The 26,871-nt window shown below is 55.8% G+C and overlaps 2 protein-coding genes across 14 annotated transcripts in view; both read left to right on the top strand.

The window, feature by feature from the left end:
* Positions 1 to 16,421, top strand: part of EHBP1 (EH domain binding protein 1) — a 226,642-nt gene extending 210,221 nt beyond the window's left edge. For all 13 annotated transcript variants that reach the window (XM_040598120.1, XM_040598132.1, XM_040598131.1 and 10 more), the window contains 4 exons: positions 7,668 to 7,767; positions 8,898 to 8,971; positions 15,206 to 15,320; positions 15,489 to 16,421. In XM_040598120.1, the coding sequence (XP_040454054.1) occupies positions 7,668 to 7,767; positions 8,898 to 8,971; positions 15,206 to 15,320; positions 15,489 to 15,579 (380 nt within the window). In that variant the 3' untranslated portion in view covers positions 15,580 to 16,421. The remainder of the gene's footprint in view (positions 1 to 7,667; positions 7,768 to 8,897; positions 8,972 to 15,205; positions 15,321 to 15,488) is intronic.
* Positions 16,422 to 20,130: 3,709 nt separating this feature from the next.
* OTX1 (orthodenticle homeobox 1) lies at positions 20,131 to 23,541 on the top strand. The gene is made up of 3 exons (XM_040599523.1): positions 20,131 to 20,263; positions 20,802 to 20,953; positions 21,681 to 23,541. The coding sequence occupies exons 1-3, from the start codon at positions 20,167 to 20,169 to the stop codon at positions 22,428 to 22,430; spliced, it is 999 nt and encodes a 332-aa protein (XP_040455457.1). The 5' UTR covers positions 20,131 to 20,166; the 3' UTR covers positions 22,431 to 23,541.
* The last annotated feature ends 3,330 nt before the right edge of the window (positions 23,542 to 26,871 follow it).

Below are 26,871 nucleotides of genomic sequence, written 5' to 3'. Positions count from 1 at the left end.
TAGTGGCCATGGATTTGCCTGTCTAATGTTCCTTGAGCGTTTTCCCATCCGGTTCAGAGAGTTGGAAGATTGTGCCAGGGCTTCATCTGCTAGCTAGCTTTTCTGCAGCGTCATCTAAACAACGGTCCTGTCCTGTTTATCTCTTGGTGGCTCTTCTGGTTTGGTTTTGGTGACTTTTGAATAACCAAGGAGGTCCTAGGTTGGCGAAAGGAAGAAGTACTCCGGTAGGAAGCTGGGCATGGCGATCTGAGGTGGGAGGCTTGAGGCTCAGGGTGGAGCAGCCCACCCGTTCCCACTGTTGGGTGCTGGCTCCGATTGGATGCTGAGAATTTTGAAGAATCATCTTAACCAAAACTCTGAGCTTTTCCATCAAAGGTAGTCCTCTGGAAGAAGAGGAGGGTGATTTTGCAGAAAATAGGTCTCTTTTTGGGATGCCTCAGTTTTTCTTGGTGCAGAATTGTGGATCGCTAGCTGTTTAAAAATCCCCACCGTAGCTTTTGGTTGCGTTGGGCACGTTGGGCGGTGGGTCTCCTGTAAGTCGCCTTTACGAGGAATATCTGTTGTGAGCGTAGGCCTTTCTGCTTAGGTGTTCGTTAAACTCAGTAACTTGCATTAAACCCAAGAGCTCGCCAGCACATAAGCTGTTTGCAGTGAGCAAGGTGAGAAGACTGTTCCGATCGGTGGGAAGCCTGCCATCGACTGCGGTGGGTGCGGGACCTCCCATCAGCCGGCGTTAGCGATGTGAGGCGGGTCAGCTGCAGCCCCCGGCGCTGCCCGTGCTGCCTGTGGCAAAGCCGTGGTTACCGCAGCCCATCAGCCCCGCGGTGGGCGCGGGACGCTGGCCCGTGGAGGGACGGGGACAGGTGACACCCAGGCAGGGGCAAGAAGCTGTGCGGGGGCAGCTGGCGGCTGGCCTGCCCCAGGGAACATGGCATCTAACCTGGAACAATCAAAGGTTAGCTCTTGTCCTAAAGCAGGAGGATCCAATTCCTACCTCCCGTGGTTTTTTGTTTGTTTGAATATTTATTGCTACAGCTTTGCCTTTCCATATTCAACATTCAACCCGGTTTTAATTCTTGCTGAGCTCTTAGTTTCAACATTGCCTCGTGGCGACGAGTTCTACTGGTAAATGACGAGGCTTTGAGGAAAGATCATTCTTTTTATCGGTTTTAAACACACCACCTTCAATTTCAGTGAATTTCCCCAGGTTCTTCCCAGACAAGACGAGACACATCCTAGACCTATTCTTTATTTGCTATTCATGTTCTCCTTCAGGTAAACAAGCTGATCCGTCTGCCTGCTCCTAATACAGAAACTCGTAAAAACTCATCCCCACGACTGGGTGAGCGCAACAGGGTTTTTTTCAGCAGGCAAATAAAAGCGGTGGTGTCCGCTCTCGGAGGGCCTTCCCATTAAATTTGTGGAATTTTGCTGGTGGGGCTCGGTGGCCACCTCGCTGGCAGCCCGGGAGGGAGCAGGGCTGCCTGTCCTGGCCGTCCCTGCCGCGCTTGGCTCCGCGGGCGCTGCCGTTCCCCCGCTGGCCTCTTCACCCAAGTGTGCCGAGTGAAGAAAGCGGCTTCTATTCTGTTTTAAAACTGTGTGTAAACATCAGCAAATGGGTGAAGAATGGGCTCTGTCTTAAGTAGGTTGTTTTTCATGTAGTTCTGTTGAGGTAAATGGGGAGACATGGGGAGGTTTCTGTGTTTATCCATGACACCATGGCACACACACTACACACAGTGCAAATAAAATTTAAAAACAATTACTGCTTCAGATGGCATACCAAGCCGTTTCTGTAAACCTGCTATTTCTTGCCAGATTGAACGGGCTGGTTGGGGATGCTGATAGAAATCCTTTATTATTTATCTTCCGCAGGTTGTAATTCATTTTTGCACAACAGCTAAATACATTTACATTTAAGGATTTTTTAAAAAATATTAATCTATTGGCTTATCTTGACAGATTTACGATGGCATAAAGTGTAGAGGAGTTACTGTGTTCATCCATTTACACTGCAAACTAATCTTGTCCCTGCATGTTGCTGCTTTTTCTTCCTTTTAAGTGGTATTCACAGTATTTCGTAGCACTTTCTTCTCTGTTTTCTTAGCAATGTACAGGTTTGCTATGTTAATCCATATTGGGTTTATCTAATGACGAGCTGCCCAAGTGGCTTAAAAATAATGGGTCTAATGGTACATATACGGGCTGAGCTGGCTGAGCAAAAGGGGTGCGAGTATTTTTAGCAGGAAAGGGGGGGGGGGGAGGGAAGAAATTGTTTTTTCAAATTGATTCACAAGAGACATTTGTCAAGATGCTTCTTATTTAAATATTTACCAAACAATTAGCTTACAGTGTAAACAAAAATCCATTTGTAAATCCTGAAGAATGTGAAGGAAAAGGTATTCTGAAAAGACTGCCTGGAAGCTGTGCAGTGCCAAAATCAGCTAGTTGCATGTGTTGTTCTCAAAAAACAGTAACTTATAAACATGCTTGTAATTCTTGAGTGTTGTAGATGAAAATGGGTTCACGCTGATTTTGACTAAGAGTCAGGAAAATGATATTTTAATATGTGTGACGACCCACGGGAGAAAAGAAAGGACTTTGGGGTGGGGTTTGGTTTGGGGGTTTTTTGCTAGCATTAAAATTCTGGCTATCATTACTTTGGCTGTTGCTAAAATTTGCCCCAGACAGGGACAAAAATCACCAAACTTTACCCTGGAGCCTGGATTGAATCGTGTCAGGAGCTATTACAGCGCAGAATCGCAGCTCAGGAGCCAGTAGGAGTTTCTGTAGCGGCTTGTGCTGTTCCAGGCTGGTGTTGGGCTCGTTCCTAATCGCTGAGGAGGCTCTGGTAGATGTCAAGTGAAGGGAAGAATAGAGCACGGATCCTGCACCACTCAAGCCAGACAATGAAATTAGAAAATGGCACTGAGAGTTGATGTGAGAGAATTCCCCTGGATTCCTAGAGGATTTATTCTTAAAATAAGAATGAATTGATTAAAAAAAAAAAAGGGGGGGGGGGGGGGGGGGGAGAAAAAAAAGGGAAAATAAAAGAGGAGGGGGAAAGCAGAAAGAAGGAGGGGGGGAAAGAAAATAAATTAGAGAAACCCTGCCAGAATCCTCCTCAGAACCTAGCTAATCATGAAGTCTGACATTAAAAGTTGTATTGTCTTTTTGCATAAAGGCGTGTGTACTTACTGTTTCGTCTTAGTTTCTGGCTCTGCATTTTTCAAATCTCTCACCGAGCGTTCCGCATGCATATGATGTTTGTGGCACTACCCGCTCCTATTTGAAGACTGTTTTCAGAAGTCATTATTGAACTATAGGATAAAAAGGTATAAGCATAATTACGTGTTAAAGAGAATAAATATGTTCTGCTAGATAGTTAACCAGATGAGGTTAAACAAGATAAGATGAATTCTGGTCTTTTTAGAAAACTGACAGTCTTCATTTTAAGCTACAATGTAAAGTGCTTTATCCTGAGATTAGGTATTGTGGCAGAAGCTAAAACTGCCTTTTTCCCCTAACCATGCCAGAATACAACCTCCTTTTCTTTTTGCGCTAACAAGACTGCTTTACCACCACAGCCCACTCTAAGTAATTAAATCAATCCTTTGTACTTACCGTATTCTCCTCTAGTGACGGTACTAGATCTGATTATATGCTTCATGCATATTCAAAGTACGGCACTGACAGCTCTTTAATGAGCTCTTACTTAATCAGTACGAACAATGTTCATCTTGTTCTTTTTTTCCTCATACATTAGAGCTAGGAACAGTTGGGGAAAAAATGAAACATCCAGCATTCATTTGAAAAATATATTGTACTTTGAAAAGTGTCTAAGCTGGGGAAGTTGCATTCTGCCCTTTAAAAGTCTGATGGACAAATTGGATTACTAGTATTGGATTAAATAACAAATGGTTAGAGGAGAAATGAGAAAAGCTCGCTGTGATCACAGGCTTTAATATTTTTTGTTACTTATAAAGCTGAAGGGGTCTTTAACCAGTTATTAAAGTCAGGATTAATTTGTAATGGTCCAACTTACTAGCTTTAAAAGGGTTTTGTTGTTGTTGTTGTTGTTTTTTTATCTAAAACAATAGTGTAATGCATGTATTATGGAAAAAAATTTAAGTTTAAGATCTGTGGGCTATTTATAGATTTTCATCATCTTGTACTGGCTCAGATAAGGGGGTTGCATGCGTGGGATCAGTTTGTTCTCAAACATGTTTTTCGTCTCATTTAAATAATCTACAGTATTTTTTTTTCCCTGAGAACAACACAGATACCTTCCCAATTTAAATTTTCGAGCGTTTCTAACAAGTCAATTAAATACTTGTTTTACACTTGGAAAATGGAAACAAAAACACCAGCAGCAGCAGGGTACACCAGCAGCAGCAGGGTTTTACAGAGTGAAGCTGTTGAAGAAAAGGCTTTTCCTAAATTTTTACTTAGAAATTGTAAACGTGAGTTTAGCTCGCAATATTGCTGCAGTAACCACACTCAGGTTTTCTTTGTTGAAAGTGTTTTGCGTGCATCCACCAAGGGGCGGGGGGAGTAGTGCTGTAATGGTAGTGTATTTGCTGAAAAGAGTTATTTAAATTTCTTATATACAGGAGTTCATCTTTATTTTGCTTGCCTGGGAAGAATCTGTTTCAGCTCTGTGCACAAGAATTTAAAAGCTGATGGTCAACAAATAAAATATCAGCATCAACTGCTATTAATATTGCACACATGTGTCATTTCACTGATCAAAAAGGCCTTCGCCAGGGTACAATTGGCCTTTTTCCAAATTGCAAGCTTTTTCTCAGCTTTTTCTTTTTTACTCTTTCTTCTTTTGTTGCTGCCTGGGGATTTGTGCCTATCGCAGCCGATATCACATGACTGGTGTCAGGGCATCACATGGGTCCAAAGCGAATACAAAAACAGATTAAAAATTCTGTAAAAACAATCAAGACTTTGTTAACTCACTTTTAAACCAGCCTATTCTATGGATGTTGCGTGTGCTTTGGTGTCAGCGCAGAAATATCAAAATAGACACCTGTTCAGATCGGACGCGACAGCTCCAAGCGTTACCTAGGTCTTTGCTCATTGTACATTGCAACTAACTTTATTTAGGAGGAATGCATTAATAGAAAGAAGTTTGTACCTTCGGGTTTTTACGCCCTTACCCTGAGATTGCGTGGCATGAAATTCAAGTTCGGATCCGCCTTTGAGTCAAACTCCTTTGAAACGTTTCTGTCTCCCATTTCTTTTTCAAGGCTTGCAAAATGAAATGCAATGAGAGCTTGCACTTATAATGGCGCCTTTTAGCCCAAGATCCCGGACCACCCCAAACCCAACAAATCTAGTGTCATAAATTGATTAAAACGTTACTATAGCCCCACGTATGTCTGGGTGTGAGGACTTTGCCACACTGCTGGTGGAAAAAATCTCACGTGTCACAGAACAGACTGGTCATTTTGCAAGGACAAAACAGCAATCTGCCCCCTTTTCCTTGCCCTCTCCTCTAAATAAATTTCAGCTACTTGGTGCATTTTCAACAAAAGGTTGCTAGTATTGATTGTCATCCGCTCCTAAAAGCAAACTCTGTTAGATGGACCAATACAGCAGTGCCTTTGATCTGTAACTTAACAGCAAAGTACACCTATAAGTTTTAATCCTCTTTGGAGGAGCGCAGAACAATATTGTCAAATGCCGCGGTGTAATATTTTCTGCACAAAACCAGAAGCGGAGGTCTCGGCGGAGAGCATTTCTACATGACAAATTTCTTCCTTCAACGCTCCATTGTCCGGGAGCCGGACCCTGCTGCTTCTGCTCGGAAAAGGGCTGTGGGGCCGCCCCCCCCCTTTGGGATGCTCTGCCCTCTCCATCTCTCAGCTAGCAAATCGGGTGTCTGAAAATCACCCGTCCAGGAACAGTTTCACCAGCCAGGAGCTTCCCAGGGTGATGAGTGGATCCGGGGGGATGTCTCACATCAGAAAGAAGAGCATGCCAGATGGCAAAACTTTTTCTTACTGTGGGGGTCCGTCAGCTCTGCCCCAGCTGACCCACGTCCCTGCTCACCCCCTTGTCCTTCCCTCGTGCGGCTGCACCGACCCCACAGGCTGTAGGGGGGGGGACAGAACCATTTGGAGGGGGCAGGCAGCCTCCCCTGGCACACAGCAGGGTCATAGCCGGGTGAGGAGGCGATTCCCTGAGCAGATCTGGGCTTGCACACCACCGCCGCGCTGGGCTGGGAGGGTGCGTGTGGCAGGCACCTACCTGCAAGCATTTCAGATGCTCCCATCCAGAAATTGAAAGCTTTCTTTTAGAGCAAAACAATGTTTTTTCTGGTGTCTTTCCAGCTTCTGGTGCTGGAAATTGCCTCTCTGCAACTAGGGAGCCTGTGGTCTGAGTCGGTGAGATAGCTTCCCCGAGCGCACAGCGCCTTGCATCGCGGATGTGAAAACCCTTTACAAACCCCAAAGAATTAAGACGGAGCGCCCCTGGAAAATGAGTGTGGGTGATTATCCCCATATCACACATAGGGCACAAACTCAGGGGTCTGCCCGCAGTTTCTCAGCGAAGCAGTGTGGAAGCTGGGAGAAGTACTCGGAAGACCTGGCGCACACTCCTTTGCCGCTACTCCACGTTTCTTCCCAGGTTAATTTTAACCATAAGAGAAGTGCGAGTTTCACAGTTCAGTGAGGACTGTACAATCTTTGCTCCTCGTCTGAACTCGAGATACGAGAACGGCAGGTCACCACAGGTGTGCAGCCATCATGCAGGACTATGATGAAGTTTCTCTAGTCCCCCAGCTCCGAGAGCAGAATTGGGCTGAGCAGCCCTGCTGCTGGGAGGGACGGTTGGGAGCCTTCTGGCCGCTTGTCTGCCTTTCCCCCCGTGGCCCGATGGTGCAGAGGTGGTAACGCAGAGTCTAACAGAGCCTGGAAGAGTATAGCACTGCCTATGGGTAGGCTATGGAGGGTCCTGGGGCGATGGACATGGGCTGGGGAAAGGGGTGCTAGTCCGTGCCTGCACACATGGGGACCCTTAGGCGCCTGGGCCCCAAAATGATGTGCATTTGTGCAGGTGCTCTCTTTGGTGGGGGGTTGAGGAGAGGAGAGGAGAGGAGCAGCTCTTTCCAGCTCATTGACTGGAACAGCAGCCGTGAACGCAGAGGCTGGGCAGGTGCCCATGCCTTGGCCAAGGGTCAAGGTTGCCATCTCCTCTGCAGCGAGTGACCCTGCCGTGTCGGCCCGACCGCGCTGGGTTTGCAGGGGTGGAGTGGGTCTAGCCCACACGGATTGGGTTTGTGTTTGGAAGCCCGTGATGACCAGACATCTTGTAGCAGCAAGGCTTTTTCATTGGGAACATTGCAACAGCATAGTCCTTTTGGGAGAATTTAAAAGATATGGTACTTACAAAAAGGTCCTTATTTAGGTCAGAGTATCGGCATGATAAAGAACACTAAAAAATACGCTGAAGAGTGGTTGTTTTCAAAGATTTATTTATGGAGCAAGCAGGATTGGATGGCAGGACTTGCAGTCAGATGATGTTTTTACCGTTTTGAGAGTATACCTTGTAACGCGCAGTGGTACTGGACAGCGATACTCCAGAACCTGCAATGAAGCATTTAGCTCCGTTTGTGAACTGCCACCAAAGTAATGACATCCTTTCGATTGCAGGAAGAAACACAGAAGAAGAAGAAGCTATGATGCAGGAATGGTTCATGCTGGTTAATAAGAAGAACGCCTTAATAAGACGGATGAACCAGCTTTCTCTTCTGTAAGTATGGATGGACGCATATATTTACAAAAGGGTTGACTGATTGATTGATGGAAATATTTGCTCATTAGATAGATGCACAACTTTTTTGCTCTCTTCCCGTTAGACTTGAAAAATATTCCCTCAAAAGTGAGCAGCATGGATGCTCTGTGGTTTTTCTCGTATTTCAGACTTGAAAATGAGAAGCATGCAATGGCACGAGATCAGCCAGAGCTGGGGCGGGGGGAGAAAAAAAAATCAAAGAAATATTAAGCACAGTTAGGTTTTCCAAGGGCCCACCAGTGGAACAAAATGACCTTTTGAAATGCTCAGATAGAGGTGGGTTGTGCTGCAGATGTGACAGGTGAGAGCTGTTCGGGGAGCGAGCGAGGCTCTGCGGCACCCCGGCTACCTTGCTAGCTCCGCGGCACTGTGCTGCCAAAGGGACGGCGCTGAATCGGCCACGGTGCAGTGATGCCACCAGACTGACCAGTAAGGACAAATACACTTTCTTTGCTAGCAGCAGCGTGGAAGGGGAAGGACCCTGCTTTGTAGAGGCGTTTTGCCTTCCGCGCTGCTGCAGCTCCTCTTGGGCTGATGATATTTCTTTCAGGAATGCCACCTAGTGTAGATCCCTGCATACTTCCCCGGGAAGAGCCTGTGCTCACGCACTTCCTACCGTGTCTGAACTTGACAGAAGAGTCTACCTTCAAAATCTTAAGCTTTCTAATCCCACGTCTAATTTTCATTATTCATTAGGGCAGAATGTATATAGGATAATACTTCCAGTGTCATATTATCTTGGTGAATAGGCTGATGCTGGAATTTGTTCATTAGATCCGGGGGAATGTTTTATGCTTAGGACATTCCACAACAGCCGCTCCGAGGATGAATATGAAATAATTACGTCCCGTAGCACAATAGAGTTAAACTGACAGAATTAGGGCTGACATTACAGAAAATGAAAAGGCCCCGTTGCGGAATGTGCCACCTGAGCAAGGTTGCAAGTTTGTGTATCATTTGTTTGGAGTAGCTTAAAGTTAAAGAGAAAAGTCGGTTATGAGTCCTAAAATCAATGTAAGTTAAAGGTTCTTTTAAGTGTTTAATGATTTAGTAATTAACATATTGATGAACTTTTGCAACTTGCCTAGGGAAAAAGAACATGACCTAGAAAGGCGCTACGAACTGCTGAACCGGGAGCTAAGAGCTATGCTTGCCATCGAAGGTAAGAGCCATGCGGGGGACCGAGGGAAGGAAATGCTGCTGCCCAAAGCAGCAAGTACCAAACACCTGGGGGCTTCTCTGAAGCCCAGTTAAGAATTAAGGCTGATATTTACATCGTTTCAAGTCATAGCACACAGCAAATATGCCGGGTCTGCCATCCCACTCTTTGGATTTATTTGGCAGGGCAGGCAGGGGAAAGTCCAAGGCATGGGACAAAGAAATATCGTCTCCCTGGAATAAGACTTTGAAAGCAAAGTGATGAGGAGGTAAAGGATATTTGCCCGGGGTTTATTATTTCCTGTTGCAGTTACACTCTCCTGGCATTCCTGGGGCATAGTGCCACTCTTGGTGCCGCAGCACATGGCAGGAGTGACCCAGGAAGGGAGCCTCCCGCCTTGTAAGGGTGCACATCTGGTTTACAGCAGTGTCTCATGGGGCAAAAAAAAAAAAGTCTCATCAGTTTTGGTGGTAAAACACCACGTTTGCCAAGTAAATATTTCATCACGAGCAGCGCCAGGATTAGCGCGATCCTTTGCACACATCTTCTCCCTTCCCTGCAACTCTCCCCAGTTTAGTCACCTTATCTGAATGAAAACTCACGGGAAGATTGACACGTGGGATAAATGAAACAATTGCATCCTTTCCATAGGGCTTTCAAGTGAATTGTACAATAATCCCGGGGATGATTCATAATAAAAAATAAACATCCAGATAGCTTAAACCACTGCTTGCATTATTTTATTTAAATATCTTAAGTGTTTTCTAATGCTGCACCGCTTATACCTCTCAGTCACAAATGCTGCCTTATAGTTCAAAGATGTTTGCTTTAAAGTTAATCCTTTGGGCTCTGTAAAATGGACCTTTTGTCTAATCAATGCAAATTGATTTTGCTATTCTGTATTGACCTCTCAACCCTTTGACTGTCCATGGTAATTTCTTTCTTCACCTGATAAGGTACCTGATCCATAATAAATCAATTCTAATTAGTTTGGAGACTTCACTGAGAGCATAAGTTTGTAGGAAAAAAGCAGCAGGTTTCAGGTAGCTTTGTCGTATCTCTCAATCTGTGGTTATATTTTTTGCATAAGACTGCGTCCACCATCTTCTTGGATAAACTTGAGTCATAAATATATTCGTTGCTTTCTGCAGAGACAAGCCAGATTAATTGGGAATCATACTAATGAAATATTTAAAATATAAAGTACTCTAAAACCAGAGAGGAGCTAAGAGATACTGGATCGAAACCCACAATTTCAATCTTTAATTGCCTCTTACGTGTTTTACTGTCTTGGAACGTCCTAGCAGCAGCCTTTGAACGTCTAGCAACCTATGCCATTCACACATTGATGTGAACGAAAATCTGTCCATTGTTTTTCGAAGTTCAGAGAGGGATGCCAAAGCCCAAGAAAGTCCTGAAAGTCCCTCCCCCCGCCCCGCTCCCCCCCCCCCCCCCCCCCCGTTGTTGCTGTTGTTTTGCTGCTGTGACAGAGTAAACAGGGATTTAGGGAGAAAACGTAAGAGCTGGATAATTTTGGTTATTTGGGTGGGGGGGTTTATTTATACAACGAAGTCCATAATTAGCATTTTAACCCTCAGTAAGATTATTAGTCTGCTAGAACTTTTAGCAGCTAGCTGCTTTTACTTAAAAAATATATCAAGGGAGACACTCTCCCAGGGCAAGGTGAAGCAGAGGTTTGAGACACCTTGCCTCTCGGCGTGCGTGCCAGTGGGTATCGCCTTGTGCCCGGCGCGCACTGGGAGCAGGGATGCGCTTGTGGGCAGCAGGGATAACGCTGCAGCGCTGATGGTGCCTCTGAGGAAGTACGGGCTGCCCGACCAGCCCGGGACTGCCTGCGCCAGGGCCGTTCAGGCGATTGCTAATGAGCGCCTGGGCTCTGTGAAAAAGTTGAAAAGACAGATCTCACTTTTACCAGCACCAGTTCCAAACCTGAAATACATGGGCAGAGGAGGGGGGTGGGGAAATAACAGGACGGGACTGGTTTGTTTGTCGAAAAGAAAGGCAGAATGCACCAATCCAAACTGGAACTTAAAAAAAAAAAAAAGAAGAGTCTTTGAAAGGTGATAATTACTGTTTTGGTAAATTGCTCCAACTCTTCCACGCGTGACTGTGCTGTTCTGTGCTGTTTAAAAATCTATCAACCGATTTCCTTAGGCAGCTGATGACGGGGCAGCGTTGGCCTTGCAGAAGGCAGCAGCCTGCTGATGGCAGATAAAGGTGGTTCCCGGCGGGCAGCGCCGGCCTCGGGAGGTGCTGACCGTTACAGTGCTCGGTGATGTGCAGCCAGTGTCCTCTTCACCAGCCGCTAAAATGGAGGCACAGGCAGCCGAGTAGCCTGTTGGAGTGTCACGGCACTTCAGGCGGAACATATGCCTGACCCAGGGCGGTAAGCAGAGGCATTGCTTCCCCCGCCCCGCTGGCCGCAGCGGTCAGAGGGACAGTGAACGCGGTGCCTGGCTCCCGCCGGGGTTCCTGCCGCTGGGACGCTCGAGCAGCCAGGCGAGATCCCTGCGTGCGGGCCAAAGCAAACGCAGGTTACTGGGCTGGCTTGAGCCCGCGCACACGGGAAGGCGTTGTGCTCCCGTGGTGCTCCCATTGTGCTCCCTTCAGAGCTCATGGCAGCAAGGTGCTGCCTTCCAGAGCCTAGTTTTTGCCGTGGCCATGTGGCGGGATGCGGGATGCCGTACTTCCAGCCACCTTGCCTCTCGCGCCTTTTTTTTTTTTTTTTTTTTTTTTACTTTTTCATTCCAGATTTAATGCCTCCGTAGAAAAGATAAGTTCATTTTTGCACACCTTGGGGTGGTGTGTTCATTTTCTGCCCAAGAAATGGATCTTCTTTAGGATTTTGTACATCTTGATTTATTCTTGGCTTATAGTTTGAAGTGGGTGCTCTTCTAAAAGGATTTATGCATAGGTTCACTATTTTTGTAGTTATGGTTTATATGATAAGCTTTTTATATTTAAAATCAATATGTAATCCTGTGGAGGAGCTTATCCTCTAAAACCCCATTTGTAAATCTATTTTAGCTTTGTTACACCGCGCAGCCACAGTATTCCATAGATTGATTAGGTTCAGCAGCAGAATCCTATCAAATGGCCTGCTCTGATGATGATGCAAACTCTTTCAGGATTGCTAGTTGACTGGAACTAAAGATAAGACCTGACTGCAATCCCCCAATGTGCTCTTTACAAAACTAGTGTTAATTTTCATCAAAGTGCTGGGCTTATTTATTATAGTGGCGAGGTTGAAGGTTTTACTACGAGAACTTTCGACCATTTCTATTAAAGCATTTCTATGGGAACCGGCCGCCTGTTTGCTCAAAGTAATTATCAGTTTAAGCGGGGCTGGGGGGGGGGGGGGGGGGGAAGACAATATGAAGTCAATGAAGATGAGTAATTGAAAACATTTCTACCCTAACGTGAATTTAGCAAACTCTTGTCATTTTAAACTGCCCCATCGCAAGTGGTGGCATGGGAGCTTTAGCTTTCAACACTTTTAGCTCATATACAGCCCCAGAGCTTAATCCTATTTTTGTCCGGAGTGTAGCTTTTATAACAGTATTATTCTGAAATCTTCAAATTAATCACAGCCCATATTGTAGCTTCCCAGAGCTGCCGTCAGCCTGGGTAACTATATGTGACAGGTGTTATAGGTAATCCTGGCTTAAAAGGCACAACAGGTAGGAATCAAACTTGAACACAGTTGCTTTTTTAAACGTCGGGATGCTTCCTGAAACTGCTGCCCAGCAGTATTTTGTTGGATAAAACAAAACTGCAGTGTAATCACATATAAAATGTTATTTAAATACTTTGGGCCAGTTCCTCTTTTAACCAATTGTACTTGACTGATTTGAGTTTGGGTTTGGTTTTTTTATTGTTGGTTTGTTTGGTTTGGTTTTTTTTTTTTTTTTTTTTGGGGGGGGGGGGGGGGGCCGCAGGGAAGTCAGACTCCTTATCTAGGAAACAAAGTAAAAATGCAAGGGAATATTTTGCCAGCAAGTTTTCCCATGGCATACTTCGAAGGCTAGTAGTGAGCAAATGCAGAAACAAAAAAAAACAACCAACCCAGTAGTTGTGTTCTGTGAAGTCCTAATATTGGCATTATTTACCCCACGGGGCTACAAGATGGGGGCAATAAAGATCGTAGAGCTTAGAAAGGGACGTAACGGGAAAAAAATGCCAGTGAAGGACTAAGTGAAACCTGTACCGAAATACTTTGACTGATGCTTTGAAAGCTAAAATTGCTGCTGAAACTGGAGAACTAGGAGGTGCAGAGGGGGGGGCAAAAAAAAAACAAACCAACAAAACAAGCTTTAAAAATAATAATAGTTTTTCAACTAAGTGAAAACCGGTAAAATTGCCAAATAATTAACTCAAGTCCTGGTGGAGGCGGTGGGTTGCAGGTCCCTTCCCAGCTACAGCCTGGCGTGCCCAGATGTGCCGGGGAGCGCGAGCCTCCGCAGGGGCAGCGGCAGGGGCAGGGGCAGGGGCAGCAGCAGCAGCAGGAGGCGAAGGCTCCCCCGGCAGGCGGGGGCCGCGGCGGGGGTCGCACCCGCCCGTGCCGGTCAGGGTCGTGTCGCGCTGCCTGGCCCGGCCGCTGTCGCCCCTCGCCAGGCTGCGGTCACGGCGCGGCGGCACCGTGCGGGGGGTAACACCGGGGGGGGGGTGGGGGGAAGGGATGCAGCGTGCCCAGCAGGAGCAGGAGGGCGAGTGCGGTGGGCCCGAGACCCCTGGGGAGCTGGCACCGCAAGGGCCGGTGCCGGAGCGGCGGCGGGGCCGCACGGGGGTGGGTTCAGAGTCCCGGTTGCGTCGGGTTTGGCCGCTGTGCACCTGGAAAATTATTTCTTTGGCGACGATGGTGGGAAGCGATGCACTGAGGAAAAAGGAAAAAAAGAGAAAAAAAGAAAAAAAAAAAGGGGGAGAAAAAGGAGAAAAACTCCCGGGAAGGTCCCGCAGCGCCTGGCCAGGCCGGTGCCGGGAGCGGGACGGGCCGCGGTGCGACGGGGTCCCCGCCGGGTCCCCCGGCCTGGGGTCGCCCGAGGGTCCCCCGCACACGTGTCGGGGTGGGCTCCCGGCCGTGGGCCCGGGCGGGCGGCGGCGCCTCTGTCTCTCCGCGCTGCCCCGACCCGCGCTGCGCGATGATGCGTCTGATTTTTAATTTGTAAATCCAAGGCCGAGTTCCCCCCAGCACCGCTCGCTTTCATGCGGCTCCCGAGCAGTTCGCTGCCTTGAATAAATCTGGCGGCGGAGGGGGTCGGGGGTCTGACCCACCGCATTCTTGCGGGGCGCGGGGGATCCGCATGGTAACGGCGGGCGGCATTGTCCGGTCCCGGCACAGCACCGGGGCGGGGGGGGGGGGGGGGGGGGGCCCTGCACCCTCGGTCCCTGCGCCCCCGGGGAGCGCGGCGGGGAGAGGGGGTGACATCGCCGAGGGGTGGCGATGGCTTCTCCCGGTGGGTTTTTTTTCCTTGTTGTTGTTGTTCGTTCTTTTTTTTTTTTTTTTTTTTTTTGAGCCGCTGTCCTCCCGCGCCCGCCCGCTATCTCCCCCGGCATCGCCGGCTCCGCTCATTGTTTACCCCCGTAATGAGGGAGGCGGGGGCGCCGGGGCTGACTGACAGCCACAGCCACAGGCCCCGGCCGCGGCTGCCGAGTGGCGGCCCCGGCGGCAGCCCCGGCCTGGGGGTCCCGGGAAAAGCCCCCAGGAACGAGCGGGACCGCCGCTGCCAGCCGAGCCCTGCGGCATCGCGCGGGTCCGCTGGGGGGGAGGGGGGGGGGCAGCGCCGCCGACCGGTGCCCGGGGGGAGAACGGAGGGGCGCGGGCCCGGCCCGGCGGCCTGGGCAGGGGACACAACCCACCGGCGACTCCCCAAAGCCAAACCCCCGCGGGCGGCCCGACGGCGCCGGCGGGCAGGGGCCGAAGCAGGGGCTGGGGTTCGGTCGGGGCCGGGGCAGGACGAGCGGCAGCGCTCTGCGGGCCGTGCCGTGCCAGGCCAGGCCAAGCTGTGCCGACCGTGCCGTGCCGTGCCAGGCTATGCTGTGCCGGGCCCAGGCCGTGCGTGCCGGGCTATGCCAGGCCTTGCCGTGCCGTGCCAGGCTATGCCGGGCCGGGCCGGGCCTTTCCTTGCCGTGCCGAGCTGTGCCGTGCCGGGCCAGGCTATGCCGTGCCGTGCCGTGCCGTGCGGGGTCTCACCGGTGTCCCCGTGGCTTTCCCCGCAGACTGGCAGAAGACGGAGGCGCAGAAGCGGCGGGAGCAGCTCCTGCTGGACGAGCTCGTCATCCTGGTGAACAAGCGGGACGCGCTGGTGCGGGACCTGGACGCGCAGGAGAAGCAGTGAGTGGGGCCGGGGTCCCCGAGCCCCCCAGCCCCGCGGAGGGCGCCGGGGCCGGGCTGGGGCCGGGGCCGGGCCGGGCCGGGCCGGGCTGGGGGTCTCGGCGCGGCCGCGGAGGGCAGCGCAGCCCCGCAGCCCCTCACCGCGCCGCCCGCCGCCTCTCTCCGCAGGGCCGAGGAGGAGGACGAGCACTTGGAGAGGACCCTCGAGCAAAACAAAGGCAAGATGGCCAAGAAGGAAGAAAAATGCGTCCTCCAGTGAGCGGCCTGGGCGGCCGCGCAGCACAGCTCTCCCCTACGTTTTGAAAAATGCCGACATGAGACCGAGGAAAGAGAAAGAAAGAAAGAAAGAAAAGAAAGAAAGAAAGAAAGAAAAAGGACAAAAAAAAAAAAAAGGACAAAAAAAAAAGTGGTTTGGAGGAAAAAAAAAAATTAAAACTTTTTTCCCCATTTTGTTTGGCCAGCTGCGGGCCGCGCCGGAGCGGTGCCGGGCGGCGCTGGGAGCGGGGCAGCGTGGCGGCCACCACGGCCCGGTTCGGAATAAATATGTTTTTGTCGTAATAGGATTAGAGAGGGGGATATCGGGGGGGGGGGGGGGGGGGAGGTAATCATTGGGAATGGTTTCATCTAGTCCTGCCATATGTAATACTTAATAAGCTACCTACATTTTATAGTTAGGTCAGATCCACCCCAGTTATTATTAAAAATGTGCTGTATTTACCAGTGTTTTATTTCAGCAGTTCTACATGTCCCCGGGAGTAGCGTTGGGGGGAATGTCACCCCACCTCACCCCACCCCACCCCCCGGAGTGGGCACAAAGCCCGGGGCAGTAACCGGGATGGGGAGGGCCCGGGCCGGGGAGGGAGCGGGGCAGGGACCGGCCCGGGGCACAGCGCGCCCGGCCGGGGCCGGCCCGACCCCCCCGCGCCCCCCCGCGTTATTTATTGCCCCCGGCCCGCGTCGTTCCCCCCCCCGCCCCCGTCCGTGTGCCCCCACGCGTGTCCCGCGCTCGCATCGTCCCTTCGTGGAGCTCGTCTCGTTTATTTATTACAATATCGAGTCATATATAAATTTTCAATAAAAGCCGAATCTTTCTTACCGTAACTGCCGCGTTCCTCCTTACCTGGGGACCCCCCCGCCGGCCGGGGAGGGTGCGCGGGGGCTCGGCCCGGGGCGGGGGCAGAGGGGCTCGGCCGCCCCCGCTTCATCCCCGCATTGAGCAAGGAAACCCACCAGCGGGAAAAGTTTTTCGTTTAATAAAGAGCAAGTCGGGGGGGGGGGGGCTTTTCCCTGCGGGGGATGCGCGAGAGAGCCCCCGCTGCGGCCGCGCAAGGAGCGCACCCGCGCAGCGGAAAACCCCGCGGCGACGCGGCCGAAGGACCCCCCCGCGCCCCCGCATCGCCGGCGGCTCCGGCCGCAACTGCGACCGCGCTCCCACCGAAAAAAAACCCAATTAAAAATAAGTAAGTGCCCCGGGGAGGGTGGAAGCGCGCGGCCTTGCGGGCGCGGCCGCGGGGGTGGGCGGCCCGGGGCTGGGGGCTGCCCCTCCGCCCCCTCCCGCAGCGACGGGCTGGCGAGCGGGGGAGACGCGCCCCGAGAGCTCCGCGGCTGCGGAGGGTGGGAGGGTGGGCAGGGGCGAGGGCGGCAAAGCCTCGGACCGGCACCGACCTCCCCCCGGGGGGCCCCGGCTTGTCCGGCTGTTAACGCGGAAAAAGTAACTCGTCCCCCCGCCCGGGTTGCGGGAAAAACAAGTGTGTGTGCCCGTCCCCCCGCCCGGCCACCGGCCGCAGGACCCCCCGCTGCCTCCCTGCCCTTCCCCGCCGGGGGGGGGGCCGCAGCCCCGAGCTTACCTGGGCGCAGCGAGGGGGGCGCAGGCCCCGGCCGGCGGGGGGGCCCGGGCAGAGCCGGGACCGTCACCTCGGGGGGCCGCGAGCCCCGGCCCTGCCCGCAGCCCCCGGCGAGGCGCCCTCGATGGGCAACCGGTGCCTGGGGGGGGGCACGGATACCTCCAGGGGGAAGGGGGCAGCCCCGGGGGGGCGGCCGCTGCCCGCCAGGTCCGGGGCCGCCCCGGCGGGGCGAACTGATGGGAAAGCGGCGGGGGGACCGGGGCCTGCCCCGGCGGGACCGGGAAAAACCGGAGGGGGCGATGAGGGCTGGGTATGGGGGGCACTGCCCCCCCAAGCCTTCCTCCCCCTCCCCCTCCCTTTGCTTTTTGTGAATGGGTCGCGGCGCCTTTGTTGCGGGGGAGCAGCGCCCGCGCCGCTGACTTTCGTGGGGGAGCGAAGGAGCCTGTAAGGCTCCCCCCCCAACCCCGCACCCGGGCCCGGCGCCCCCTCACGCCCCTCGCCCAGGGAAAAGGGGGGAAAGCAGAAAAAATAAATTAAAGAAGGGGGGGAGGAAAGCCGGGCTGCACGCGGGGTGGCGGGCAGCGCCGGCGGACATCAGCTCGCTTTCAGCGGCGGCTGCGGGAGCGGGGCGGGCGGGGGCCCAGGCAGAGCCGCGCTCCGCAGCCCCGGGACGGCCGGCGCCCCCCCCCGACGGCGCGGCTGCAGCGCCCCGCTCCGCTCCCGCCGCGGGCAACGACTCGGGCTGCGCGGAGCGGTGCGGAGCGGAGCGGGGTCCCGTTGCCCTCCCCGGCCCCCGTCCCTCGCTCGCCCCCCGCGCATTCGGGACACGCGGGGAAAGGTACGGCCGCCGCTTCTTTTTTATTATTATAATTTTAAAGCACAAAGTTCGGGCGAGCCCCCAGGCGCCGGAGGGGGGGGGGCCGGCCCCGCTGCCCCCCCCCTCGCCCGCCCCCTCCGCGCCGGCCAAAACTTTTCCGCGGCCCCCTGGTACGCGGAGCAGCGCAGGGGGCAGCGGGGGGGGGGGCAGCGCTGCGCGCGCGCGGAGCCGCTCCCCTCGCACAACTTCTCCACCGCCACCCCCCTCCCTCCAGCCCCTCCGCGGAGGTTGCGCGGGACCCTGCGCGCCCACCCCCGCCCCCCTCGGCCCTCTCCACCTCCGTCGTGCGCCGGGCAGCTCTGCGCGCCGCCAGGGCCGGGCCGAGCGGCCGGCGGCGGGTGCGCGGGGGAGCGCGGAGCGGCGCGGGGCGGGGGGGCGCGGAGGGAGCGGGCGCCCTGCGCTGCCATTGCCCGGGCGGCTGTCAGTCAGGCGGGGAGCGGCCGGGGATTGGCGCCGGGCTGGTTACGCAGATGCTTTGCGCGCACATACAAGGGTAGGGCCGGGGGTGGGTGATCCATCCTCCGCAGGGCCGCGGCTCCATCGCCCCGACAGCGCGGGCCGCCGGCGAGGTAACGCGGGGCGCCCCGACAAGTTGGGGGTGCGCGGCTCCGCGCCGGGCATCCCCCCCCGGCCCCCTCCCCAGCCCGCTTCTCACCTGCCTGCCTGCTCCCCCCGCCGCCCCGCCCGCCCCCTCCGCGCCCCCCGCCCGCTCCGCCCTGCGCGCAGCCCCCGCGGTGGCCGCGCTCCGCTCCGCAGGTGGCCGCGCAGGTGAGGCGGGAGGGGGCGGCGGGCAGCGTGCTGCCCCGACGGGGCGGGCGGCGGGACGGAGCGGGCCCGGCACCGGGGTGCGGGTGCGTGTGCGGGGGGTGGGCACGGCCGGGCCGGGGCTGCCCCGGGACTTTCCTCTTCCTCGCTTCGTTTTTCCCCTCTATTTCCCCCTTCCTTCCCTCTCCGCCCCCCCCACACCCCCCCCCGCCGCCCGGGACGGTCCCGCTCCGCCGCGCTCCCCGGCAAAGTTATGCAACGCCGGGTCAAGGCGCTGCCGCCCGGCCCGGGCTGCCGGACCACCCCCACCGCCCCCAGCCCACCGCCCCCGCCGGCCGGGGTGCCCGCAGTGCCCCGGGGCGGGGGGGGTCCCGGGGTTCGGCGGGGCTGCCCGGAGTCTCTCCGCCCCTTCCCTCCCCTCCGCGTTTATCTGCGGCTTTTTGCCGCCGAGCCCGGCCGCTGCCTCCCGAGCTGCGGCCGCCGGGTCCCGCCTGTGCCCCGGCCCCCCCGGCACCGCCGCGGCCCCCCCCGGCCCCGGGACGGGCCCCGCCGCCGCCCCGGCCCGGGCTGCCAGCGCCTGCCGCCCCTCGCCCTTTTCCTTTTTTCCCTTTTTAACTCTTATCCATTTCTAATTAAAACGTCCCCGTCTGCTCGCTTTTAAATTAATTATACTTCCCTCCTCTGGTCCCTCCTTTTGATTCCTAATCCAATTATCTTTTTAAATAATTGCTTTATCTCTCCCCATCGCCGGGCACTGTTGCCTCTCGGCACTTGCGCGCAACTCGCCTTCGTTTCAGATAAAATAATAATAATAATAATAACAATATCAGCGCTACTACCGAGGGTGGCGGGCGGCGGCCCCGGTCCCCGCGCAGTGCGCGGCCGCGGAGCCCGGCGGGGGCCGCCCTGACCCGCCTCCCCCCTCTCTCCCCAGGCGCCCCGGCCTCGCCTCTGCGCGGGCAGCGAATCCGCCTTTTCTTGCCCGATCGTCGCTGCTGTTGCAGTTTTTCCCCCTCCGTCCCTTTTCGTCGGTTTGGGGGTTTGTCCCCTCCCGGTGCCGGCGATCGCTTGAGGACCTCACGGCGGTGACGGCGGGACGGAACGAAAAAACTCCTCGGACGCCGATTTTGTGCTCCGTTTTGAAATTGTTGGCTTTCAATTTTTTTGCTTCTTGTTCGGGATTTTTTCGGGGGGTCTTTTTCGTTGGGGTTTTTTCCACCCCCCCCTCCCCACCCCTTACATTTGATTTGACTTTGGTTTTTTCCCTTTTTTTTTTTTCTTTTTTTCCTTTTTTTTTTTTTTTTTTTTTTTGGTTTATTTTTTTTGCGGAACTTTGGAGGAAACCTGCCCGGCTTTTAGCATGATGTCTTACCTCAAACAGCCCCCTTACGGCATGAACGGGCTGGGGCTGACGGGCCCCGCCATGGACCTGCTGCACCCCTCCGTGGGGTACCCGGGTGAGTGCCCCGTCCCCGTCCCTGCACGCGCCCTGGCAGCCAGCGCAGGGGGAAAAACTCCGTCCCGGGTGGGTTTGGAGGAGCCCGCGGAGCCGTGCGGTTTGGGGGGGTCTCTGGGGTGGGTGCCCCCATTTTCCTGCATCCCTGGCTGGGGAGAGCGGGCTGGAGGGGCACACGGCTGGGTCCAGCAAAATTTCTCCCCCATCCCCGAGGTTTATTCGTTGGCGTGGGTATTTTTAAGGATGAAAAAAAGATGCTTTTTTTTTAAAAAAAAAAAAGTTTATTTCAACACAACGAAATCTCCTTGTTGCTGTGGCCAGGGCCAGGCCTGCCCCTGCCCCGGCCCGCTGCCGCTTGCCCTCCCGAGCAGGATGGGGTCTGGTCCCTGCGGTCGTGCCCTGCTGCCATGGGGCAGGGCTGCAGGAGCATCGCCGCTCCTTGGGGTCGGAGGCAGGGATGCTTCTCGGGCCCCTGCCCCAGGGATGCTGGGGGGTGCGGGAGGGATGCAGGGACCTGGCATGACGCTGCTTGTCCCCAGCCACCCCACGGAAGCAGCGGCGGGAGCGCACCACCTTCACACGCTCGCAGCTGGACGTGCTGGAGGCACTCTTTGCCAAGACCCGCTACCCTGACATCTTCATGCGGGAGGAGGTGGCTCTGAAGATCAACCTGCCCGAATCTCGAGTCCAGGTACCAGAGCTTGGCAGGGGGCTCTCGCCCCACTGTGAGCTGGGGGGATGCAGGGGCGCCCCGGCTCAGCAGGCACCACTCGGACCCAGCTCCCCGTCCGCACTGCTCATCCCTGTGTCCTCGGGGCTGGGGTGCATCTGCGCGCCCAGTAGCTTGTCTGTCCTGTTGTGGGGGTGTCTGAGCAAAGGGGGAGCTTTTATTTTTCTTTTTTTTTTACCTGCTTTTATTAATTCTATTTTTATTAATATTTTTCCTGTCCCCTTCCACCTGCCCCAGGGTGTAGCGGCCCCGCTGCCCACCTGCTTCCCGGGGGTGCTCCCTCTGGCACCGCTGTCCGGACGGCGATGCCCGGTGGGGTGGGATGCACGGGTGGCATCCCACGCAGGAGCCGTCCCGCAAAGCTGTATTTTGTTGCTGCGTGGGGGACACGCGCAAGCTGGGACGGCCCACCTGCGGGCCCTGGGCATCCCTGCTTGTGGGGCAGGATGAGGGGTGGCCCGGGTGCCAGACGGGGCGGGGTTTTTTTTTTCGGGGTGTGGGGGAGTACAGTGCTAATGGCTGGGCGTGGGTGCTGGGAGAACTGGTGCTGAGGTGAGGTGGGTTGGGTGCTCCCAGAGCGAGGAGGGGCGGTGGGGTGAGCGGGGCCAGCCCAGAGGGTCCCTGCTTGCCCCGCTGCCCCTGCTTTACCCCATGGCTCATCCCCCTGCACCCCACTTTCTTGCTGCAGGTCTGGTTCAAGAACCGCCGTGCCAAGTGCCGGCAGCAGCAGCAGAGCGGCGGCGGGGCCAAGAGCCGTCCGGCCAAGAAGAAATCCTCACCAGCCCGTGAGAGCTCGGGTTCGGAGAGCAGCGGGCAGTTCACGCCGCCGGCAGCGGCCTCCAGCTCAGCTTCTTCTTCGTCCTCCAGCTCGGCCTCCTCGGCCCCAGCCGGCGCCCCGGCCTCGCTCAGCACCCCGGCGTCCTCCATCTGGAGCCCAGCTTCCATCTCTCCCGGCGCAGCGCCGGCAGGGGTGACGGTGCCCGAGCCGCTGCCGCCGGCCGCCGCGTCCTGCATGCAGCGGGCCGGCCCCGCCGCCGCCGCCTCCGCCAGCTACCCCGTCTCCTATGGCCAAGGCGGGGGGTACGGGCAGGGGTACCCCGCACCGCCCTCCTCCTCCTATTTTGGGGGCGTGGATTGCAGCTCTTACCTGGCGCCCATGCACTCCCACCACCATCCCCACCAGCTCAGCCCCATGGGGCCCTCCTCAGTGCCCGGCCACCACCACCACCACCCGCTGAGCCAGAGCTCGGGCCACCACCACCATCACCATCATCACCACCACCATCAGGGTTACGGCGGCACCGGGCTGCCCTTCAACTCCTCCGACTGCCTGGACTACAAGGAACCTGCCGCTGCCGCCTCTTGGAAGCTCAACTTCAACTCCCCCGACTGCCTCGACTACAAGGACCAGGCGTCCTGGCGCTTCCAGGTCTTGTGAGGGGCCGCCTGCTACCCCCCACCCCACCCCCCCATTCACCACGGACCCCCTGCCTGGTGTCTCCTGCTGCCTCCCGGGCAGGACTCTGGCTCCGGCTTCTCTTCCTCCTCCTCCTCCTCCTCCTCCTTCTCCCCTCTCTTCGTTAGCAGTGGCGATGCCCCGGGGGGGTTCCTGCCACCCCCATCTCTACTGACTGATATTTATTTGCTTCCTGCACCCCTCCAGTGGGTTTATTATAATTATTATTTTTTTAAACGCAACAGAAGAGGAGTTTAAAAAAAATAATAATAAAAAGCCTAGCATCTCCCCTGCTGCCCCCTGCCCCAGGCAGAGGTGCAGGCTGGCTCCTGCCCTGCCGGTGCCCCCCCAGCTTCGTGCGGGGACCCTCACCCCCCTGGTGCGGGAGCCCCTGGCTCGCCGGTCCTGCACAGCCTCTTGCCGCTGGGAGCGGCGGGATCGATGTAAATACTAGGTCCGTTCCAGTGACCGTGATTATTTTAGTTGATGCTGTTGGGTTGGCATTTATCTAGAGTCTTAACATGGAACAGAACTTAATTTTTTTTTTATGTTATTTTAATTTTTTTCCCTAAAAATGAATCTTTCCCGATCTTGCGTCCTGCGTCCTCCGTCCGTCCTCGAGGGCTCCGTGCAAGCTCGCCCGTGCTGTCCCGGGGCTGGGCAGGGGTCGGCAGCCAGGGGGGGTGCCCAGAGGGGGGAGGCAAAGGGGGAGGAAAGAGCTGCCCTGCTCATCTGCAACCTGCAGACCAAAAAAAACAAAACTTTTGGGGAAAAAAATTTTAACAAAAAACAATAAAAAGGAAAAAGAAAAGCAGTGTAAAAAAAAAAAAGTTTTGGTTATTTTTTGGGGGTAGGGTTGCAGGGGAAAGCAGCTCGCGGCGGGGGGGGGGATGACTCTTTGGGGGTGTGTTTTTTCGGTTTGGTTACCGATATTACTTTTTTTTTTTCTTTTTTTTTTTTTTTTTTTTTTGGCCCTTCTGTTGGTTGGCACGTTTGCGGCCCCCAGCCCGGCTGGCCTGCGCCGTGTACCTGGGACTTTCGATGCCGTAACCCCACACTTACCCCTTCAACTGTAAGGAAACCCCCCCCCTTCCCACCCCTCCCAATAAAATCCAAACTAATAAACGCGGTGGTGTCCTGTCCTCCTTCCTCCCCCTTGCCTCCTCTTCTCAGGAAGGTTCCCTGGGGGGAGGGGAGCAAGGCGTTGGGAAATGCTTCCCGGGGGGGGCCAGCAGAATGGAGGGGGGGGGGGGATGGTTTTGCGAGTGCTGGGGGGGGTCGGGTTGGGACCCGCGTTCGGTGCCGTGGCTGCCGATTTCTGGCCGCGTTGCGGTGCCGCTGGGACCCCAGGGCCGGAGCAGCAGCGACCCCCCCCCCGCCGTGGGGCGGCAGCCCCACGGGTTCGGGACACCCTGGGGGGCGGGGGGGAGGAAGGCCCCCTGCCCCTGCGCGGGCCGGGTCGGAGGGATGCTCGGCACCCGGCGCTGCCCTCCCGAGCGAGCCGGGGCCGGGGGAGGGGGGGGGGGGTATTTCTCGCCGCAGCCTCCCCCCCTTTTGCCCCGGGGTCCTCCCCACAGTTGCTGGAAGCTGCCCGCTGGGTCTGGGGCCGTTCCCGCTCCCACGGGGCCGGCACCGAGGGGACCACGGGGGCCACCGCTGCCCTTGCCTGGGCCATTGATACACGGGGGGGGGGGCACCCCCAAATTCCCACCCCCCTCCCGGTGACCTTGCCGCAGCCGGGAGCTCTGGGGCTGTGGGCCCCTCTGCCCGGTGTCCCCAGGCACCCCGGGGCAGTGGGGACCGGGGGGGGGGGGGGAGGCGAGGTGTCGAGGCACTGGTGTGCTCTGGGCAGCCACTGGGCGGGGGTGTCTTTACCCCGCCCCGGGACCCCCCAGCGTCCCAGTGGGGTGCAAATGGGGCTGGCAATGTGCAGTTGTGAGGTGGGCTGCAGTGGAGACCAGCGGAGGGGGGGGGGCGATGAGTGGGGTCTCAGCCCCAGGTGCTCCCGGCACATGCTTCCCTTCCCCCCAGGGTCACGGCACGGCACAACCCGAGGTGGGGGGCGGCCGATGGCCCCAGCGCCCCCACGGTGCCTCCGGGAGAGACGGGAGGGGACGGGTGCAGCCGGGTTGATTTTACGGGATTTTCTTCTTTAAACGGGTCTTTTCCTTGTTTCCTTCAGCGCATACATACACATACACATCGTTAAGTGTTTATATGTTTAAGTATTTATATATTTAAGTACACTTATATAAATGTGTCTCTGTGTGTGTATATATATATATATATAAATGTTTCTCTTTTGCAAGCACTAGTAAGATGCTCATCACACCAAGGAGGGGCTGTACAGGTAGGTGGGGGGGGGGCAGCTGTGTGTGCTGGGTCTGGTACCACCAGCCTATGCATGCCCCAGCCCTTCTGTTAAAAGGAAAGAAGTTATTGCAGCCCTCCCAGAGCTGTGAAAAAAAATAATGAAAGAAAAAAGAATAAAAATCTGTGCTGGGCACAAAGTGAACTGAAGTTGCCCTCCCAGATTTAGTGAGCACCTGAGAGCCAAGAGGCAGCAGGTGTATAACACCCCTCTACATGCACTCATTTCGTCGGCTTTAAATAAAAATCACACAGACGTCATCTTCCTTAAAAATTATAACTCAGGAAAGCAGCAATGCTGAGTGACGCAGCCAAGAGGGGAGCCTGAATTCCAGTTTGGTGGCACGGTCCTACACCTCTTCATCCAGTATCCCCCAGTGTGGTGGCCCATGGCGGGGGCTGCTTCGGGGGTTGGGACGCCACAGGGTGCTGGCATCCCCAGGGGAATCCCCCCGGCTGGGAGCCCAGCAGCTGCCCCGGCCTCACCACGTGGACACTACCCTGTCCCACGGGCACAGCAGTGGGGCTGGTTGCTGAGCCCAGCTGGTGGCGGGGACACGGAGGAACCTGGTCCAGGTCACATCAAATATTGGCTTTGTCCTGCGCGCCTGCCTTCCGTTTTTATTTTTTTTGTTGTTGCTGTTGCATTTCTCCCAGCCCTGGAGGTTTTTTTCAAAGCACGACTCAAGCAGGAACAGCCGGTTTGCTGAAAAAACAACTAAAATTGCTTCTTCTTTTTTTTTTCCTTATATTGGGTAGAGCTCCCCAATCCATGCCGTGGCCACTGGTGAGCCCGGCGTGGTCGGGCCTCATCCTCCCTCTGCCACCCACGGGCCGGTGCCAGCAGGTGGGCAAGATGTGACTTGTGCTTGTTGGCACGGGCTGGGGAGGGTCATGCCCAGCTTTGGGGGGCCCCCAGCACCCCCCATTCGCTAGCAGCACGGCTGGGGCTTGGGCATCCGAGCGCTCTCCCACCATGGACTCCCCGGGGGCCGGAGCGGGCGCAAGTCTCGGCAGGTCTGGTGGCACGTCGCCGTGCCCAGCTCCGGCAGCAGGCGCTGGCGGCATCACCCGGCTGAGATTTTGGGCAGCCCAGTTGGGAAACAGCTGCCTGGGTGACTCGGTGCCTCCCTTCTCAAGCATGAAGGCTCCTGGCTGCACAGCTACTATTAGTATTTATAATTATATTTTTTAAATAGCATTTTTTGCTGGACCACGGTGCTCGCAGCGGCCCAGGGGCTGGTGCCAGGGCGCCGGGACACCGCGGTACCTGGCACAAGCCTGGTGAAGCTCCTGCCTCTCGCTGAGTGCCAGCTCCTAAGGCATGTGGTGCTTTCCTGCTGTGAGTCAAGGGCCAGGGCTTGGCGGGGGCCGGGGGGGCGGGGGGGGGGGGGGGCGGGCACAGAGGGGGGCACGTACAGCCTATCCTGGGCTGTCCTTAGTTTTTACGCTTGGTGCTTCGTGGACCTGAAATAATTGGTGATCTGTTCGCTGCTGTCAGAGTAGCTGCTGTGAGTAGAAACCCTGCTCCGAGCAGGGGCTCTGCCGGTGCTCCCCGACCCCCCCCCCGGCAGGTGGCAGGGGGCTGCCCTCGGTTGGGACCTGGCCCGGGGGCGGTGGGCTGCACTGTGCTGCTGGGGGGCCCGGCCGCCCCCCGGCCGCAGGGTGGGCTTTGGGGGTGCAAAGTGTTATGGCCGAGCAGGAATTATTAAACCATCGGAAGCTGCAGGACCGTGCCCAGCACCGCGCGGTGCAGCGATGCTGCAGCCCCCTCGCTGGCCGGGCACGGGGGCAGGTGGGGGCGGCCGAACCCTCGCCCGGCCACCTGTGGTTTTCCCGGTCTGTGTTAGCCACTCATGGCTAATTCCTGCGCTATGAGTAGCAATTAATGCGCATCACATCCCGCATTGGTTCCAAACCTGTTTTGAATTTGTCAATAAAAATAAATGAACCTGCTGGTGTCACTCCCAGCCGAGGAACCTGCAGCACTGCAGAGCTCCTTCCGTGTCGTGTGGCCGAGCACAGAGCTGTGGGCAAGGAGGAGGGGGAGAAT

The sequence above is a fragment of the Falco naumanni genome, chromosome 6, assembly GCF_017639655.2.
Source record: "Falco naumanni isolate bFalNau1 chromosome 6, bFalNau1.pat, whole genome shotgun sequence".
In the NCBI taxonomy this organism is placed as follows: domain Eukaryota; kingdom Metazoa; phylum Chordata; class Aves; order Falconiformes; family Falconidae; genus Falco; species Falco naumanni.
This window is presented reverse-complemented; position numbering and strand designations above follow the sequence as displayed.

Coding starts and splice junctions, on each gene's coding strand:
- OTX1 (XM_040599523.1), top strand. CDS start 20,167: ATGATGTCTTACCTCAAACAGCCCCCTTACGGCATGAACGGGCTGGGG. Junction 20,264..20,801: donor CCCCTCCGTGGGGTACCCGG/GTGAGTGCCCCG, acceptor GCTTGTCCCCAG/CCACCCCACGGAAGCAGCGG. Junction 20,954..21,680: donor TGCCCGAATCTCGAGTCCAG/GTACCAGAGCTT, acceptor TTCTTGCTGCAG/GTCTGGTTCAAGAACCGCCG.